The sequence below is a fragment of the Acanthisitta chloris genome, unplaced genomic scaffold (genome assembly GCF_000695815.1).
Source record: "Acanthisitta chloris isolate BGI_N310 unplaced genomic scaffold, ASM69581v1 scaffold41314, whole genome shotgun sequence".
Lineage (NCBI taxonomy): Eukaryota > Metazoa > Chordata > Aves > Passeriformes > Acanthisittidae > Acanthisitta > Acanthisitta chloris.
Window position 1 is genome coordinate 1 of NW_008668373.1, and position 4,586 is coordinate 4,586.

The 4,586-nt window shown below is 56.3% G+C and overlaps 1 protein-coding gene across 1 annotated transcript in view; it reads left to right on the forward strand.

The window, feature by feature from the left end:
- Nucleotides 1–338: 338 nt before the first annotated feature.
- PLK3 (polo-like kinase 3) overlaps nt 339–4,586 on the forward strand; it is a gene marked incomplete at its 5' end in the record, with an annotated part of 5,433 nt that continues 1,185 nt past the window's right edge. The window contains 11 exon segments of the mRNA XM_009072862.1: nt 339–446; nt 533–649; nt 1,091–1,220; nt 1,306–1,393; nt 1,944–2,039; nt 2,726–2,921; nt 3,272–3,398; nt 3,795–3,904; nt 3,985–4,102; nt 4,198–4,281; nt 4,480–4,584. Of these exon segments, the coding sequence (XP_009071110.1) occupies nt 339–446; nt 533–649; nt 1,091–1,220; nt 1,306–1,393; nt 1,944–2,039; nt 2,726–2,921; nt 3,272–3,398; nt 3,795–3,904; nt 3,985–4,102; nt 4,198–4,281; nt 4,480–4,584 (1,279 nt within the window).

The window sequence follows — 4,586 nt, forward strand, 5'->3', positions numbered from 1 at the left end:
GACATCACGGCAGGAAAAACCTGTCTCTATGGGTTGCCTTTCGGCGGCCTCCGGTCCCCGGGCTTCCTGCCCTGTGCAGGACTTTCCAGGTTGATCTGTCATGTGGAAAGATGCAGAGTCTGGCCATAGTGGGAGGAAAAAAATGCCCTGGAGATTTTACAGGAACTGGGTGAAGAAAGTGCTTGGTTGAGAGCATCATAGTTTAGATTTTAGTGAGCAACACAGCAGGAGGGAGTGTGCGACGCTTGCCGAGCTGTGCTGTCGGAATGGAGGAGGCTTATAAGCAGGCAGGGATAAAGAGCTTTCTCACCCATCCTTAACCACCTCTTGCCTTGCAGGGTGGGTTTGCACGATGCTATGAAATGACAGACCTCTCCAGCAACAAAACCTATGCCGTGAAGGTCATTCCTCACAGCCGGGTGGCTAAACCCCACCAGCGGGAGAAGGTGGGTGCCTTGGGGCTGGGGGGCTGCTGGGCTGGGGGAGTGCAGCAGGGGTCCTGTGCTCACCTGGCACTGCTGCTCTCTTTCAGATAACCAACGAGATTGAACTGCACCGGGACTTGCACCATAAGCACATCGTCAAGTTCTCCCACTACTTTGAGGACTCAGAGAGCATCTACATCTTCCTGGAGCACTGCAGCAGGAAGGTCAGTGCTGGTGTGGCCTCCTTGTCAAAGGATCTTCTAAACAGTCACAGCTGGTCGGAGCAGGCCTTACCTGCGGTGTTTTGTTAGCATTCCAATTCTCTAGACCTGTCTGTTCTGTCACACCCTCTGAGCTCACCATAAGCCCTGTGGTTTTGCATGGCACTGGGCACTTCATCAGCTGCCTGCCCTACTTGGATGGCCTGTTCATGTTGGCAGCCTACAGGCTGGTGGGGCCACCATAAATCCAGTGGTTCCCTTGGGTCTGCTGAGCAACTTCAGCCTTGTGTGAGAAGTCTGAGGTCATGGCTGTGAAAGAAGGATTATTTGTGGATGTGCAACTTCTGGAAGAACTGGCTTTGACTCTGCCTGCCCCATGCCTAGTCAGCAGGGCTGCCTGTTCTCCCTGCCTGTGATCACAAGCTGCCTTCTTTCCCTCTGCAGTCTCTGGCCCACATCTGGAAGGCTCGCCACACTCTGCTGGAGCCCGAAGTGCGCTATTACCTCAAACAGATCATCTCAGGCTTGAAATACCTTCACCTCAAGGGCATCCTGCACAGAGACCTCAAGCTTGGTGAGTGCTGTGCTTGGCATGGTGCTGTGTGGGGAGCAAGCTGTCCCCAAGGGACTTGTGGTGACACATCGCCCTTGACTTGCAGGCAATTTTTTCATCAATGAAAACATGGAGCTGAAAGTGGGGGACTTTGGGCTAGCTGCTTGCCAGGATGTCTCTGACCAGAAGAAAAAGTAAGTTTGAGATTTTCTTATTCCAGAATCCTCCAGGGTTACACTCTGCCTCTTCTGGTGTTCCAGGAGAGTGAAGGGGTGAGTGGTCCCTCCTGGCCTGGGGAGTGAAAGCCTTAAGGCCCCTTTCTGGGATGAGGGAGTGGTTCCTGCCCCAGCTGCAGGCAAGGCGAGGGGGCTGGGGGCTTTGTGGCTCCTCCAGGAGTGAGCTTGCAGCCGTCGGGGAGAACAATGTGTTGACTATTGCTATTGTGCCTGCCCGGCTGCCGTGCCGGCTGCACAGGCTGGGACACAAAGGCTCTGTTCCTCCTCAGCTCTGGGGCAGGCTCTCCCCAACAGCTCCCCAGGAGCAGCTGCTCCTGACCCCTGGGAGCTGAAGAGGAGAGAGTCTGTATGGGACTCCTTGTAAATGGAGGGGGGGGGTTGCTCCACAAAAAGCAAAGTGGAGCAGGGAGGACAGGCTGCAAACTAAATTCCAGGGCTTGGAGTTGGGCAGGGGAGGCTCTTTAGAGGGGATGCAGAGCATGCACTGATCTGGCACTCTGCCCCACAGGACAATATGTGGGACCCCCAACTACTTGGCCCCAGAAGTGCTGCTGAGGCAGGGCCATGGGCCAGAGTCAGACGTGTGGTCTCTGGGCTGTGTCATGTAAGTCTAAGCTGCAATGTGGGGAGGGGTCCAGACAGCCTGCATGTGTGGGGTGGGGGGCAGCCAGGGTGTGAGCAGCCCAATGAGGAAGTTTTCTTGTGCTTTGCCTCATGGCTCTGCAGTGGTTGCCAAAAAGCAGGGGGAGGGGAGTGAATGGCTGGATCCTGCTCAGCCCTGCTTTGGAGCAGGTGCTGCCAGACATTCTGGGATGCTGTGTGGGGACTGTGCAAGCAAGACCTGCACGGGGTGGCTGTGCTCATGCCACATTCAGCTCTGGTTCAAAGTAGGTTTGACTGTCATTTGAACCTGATAAACAATGGAAAAATCTGTGGCTGCCACTCTGTTTGCTCAGGGAGCGATTGCTGTGCTGCTTTGGCACATCCAGCCCCTTGTCTGGCTGCTGCCTGCAAGCTTCCTGCTCTCTTTTCTGCCCCGCTGGCCACACAGGGGTGGGAGCAGTGGTGGCAGAGAGTGGCCTTTGCCTGCCAGCCCTCTGTCCTTCCCCAGGGCACCTTGCCTGTTGCTCTAAGCAGTTGCGAGGAGGAAGTGTGGCCGGATGTAAGCGTGGCTGTCCAGGCTGGAAGTGATGCTCTCAGCCAGGTGTGGCCAGCCAAATGCCAATAGCTTCCTTGCTGAATCACAAGCCTGGTTGGGAATGTGACAGTGGCATGCATATCCCCTCCCAGGTACACCCTGCTGTGTGGGAACCCTCCCTTTGAGACCTCTGACCTCAAGGAGACCTACAGGTGTATCAAGCAAGTGGAGTACACCCTCCCTGTCTTCCTCTCCCTGCCTGCCAAGAACCTCATTGCTGGCATCCTCAAACGCAACCCCCGGGACCGCCTCACCCTCGAGGAGATTTTGGACCATGAGTTCTTCAAGGTGAGTGGGTGGGGGGTCTGGGTCTAGGGACCCTTCTCCAAGTGGTATGAGGCTTTTTGGGCTGTGCAGGGTGCTGTCCTTGGAGCCCAAGTCAGTCCTTCAAAGCATGCAGCCCTTGTCCTGCCCAAATGCCAACCAGGGGAACTGAGGGATCTGGTGTTCTCCTGCTGCCTTGTTGCTACAGCAAGGGGTTGTTTCCCATGCTGATGCCAGTCGTAGTGCCGAGGCTTGACGGAAACACAAGCTGGCTGTCAGGAGGGATGTGAATGACTGTGGTCATCCCGGGGCAGCTGCTCTGCCCAGAGCACGTGGCTTGTGGAAACTAATACTCTTTCTTGACCTCTCTACAGGGCTACACGCCTGAGAAGCTCCCTCCCAGCAGCTGTGTGATGGCTCCAGAGCTGAGTCCCCCCAACCCTGCAAAGATTCTGTTTGCTAAAGTTACCAAGACACTATTTGGGAAGAAGAAGCCCAAGGGTGAGTTCATGCACAGGCTAAGGAGCCTCTGGGTTGCCCTTCATGCAGGGAGAAGTGGGTCCTGTCTCCTGGAGAGGCCTCCTGGTGTGCCCCTGTAAATGCCCTGCCCAAGGACAGCACCAGCTGGGCTTGCCCCTGCCCTTCTTGTGCTGGTGGCCTGGCATGGGTGTGTGCCTGGAGAGCGGATGCTGTGCTGCAACCCATGGGGCAGTTCCTCCTGGAAGCCCTGTGTTGCATGAGAACTGGGAAGTGAAAGTGGGAGGCAGCTATCTGACACCATCCTTGCCACCATGGACATGGGAGCAGACAAGGGAGAGCTGAGCTACTGGGAGGGGTGGCCTGGAGGTCCCTATCCCCTGTGCTTAGCAGTGTGCTCATCACTTGCTCTCTTCTCAGCCAAGAAGGCCTCTTTGGAGGACAGGGATGACATCTCCAAGCTGGTCACTGGACTGATGAAGACCTCAATCTGTCGGCAGATGAGCTATAAAACTGTGGAAGGAAATGAGGTGAGAACATCTCTGCGGCCAAGCATACCCCTCTTTGGGGGAGCAAGGCAGGACAGTGATAAAGCCAGGTCTCTCTGCAGGCCACTCCCGTACCATGCCGGACTGCCAGCTCCAGCCCTGTGGAGACAGTGATGGAGGAGACATCTCACAAGTCTGTGTCCCCCTCCGTCCAGGGGACAATGGCTAGCACCTGTGAGGGTGAGCAATATCTGCCCCAGCCTGCCCTGGGCTTCCTGTCCTGCCTAGGCTGATAGCAGGGCTGGCTGACTCAACCTGTCATCTGCCTTCTGCAGCCTTTGAAGACTGCATCACTGCCTCTGCCGTCATCGAGTCAGCTGTCCGACTCCTGCGGACCTGCCTCTCCTCCATGCCCCCAGGTAAACCAGTTGGGCTGCTCTGGGATGAGATGGGATGCTATGCATCCCCTTTCCTGTGGGATGAAGGCATGGCTGCTATTTGGGCTACAAATAGTGCCTTAAATGGTACCAGAGCCTGTTGCAGGGTCTGTTCCCTCCTGGGAAGGTGAGGTGGCCAAGGTTGGCTGCTTGCTCTGCTCACCCCTTTCTCTCCACCAGCGGAGAAAAACCCAGCTTCCCTGGCCCGCCACGAGCACTTCGTCTGGGTGAGCAAGTGGGTGGATTACTCCAACAAGTATGGCTTTGGCTATCAGCTCTCCAACCGC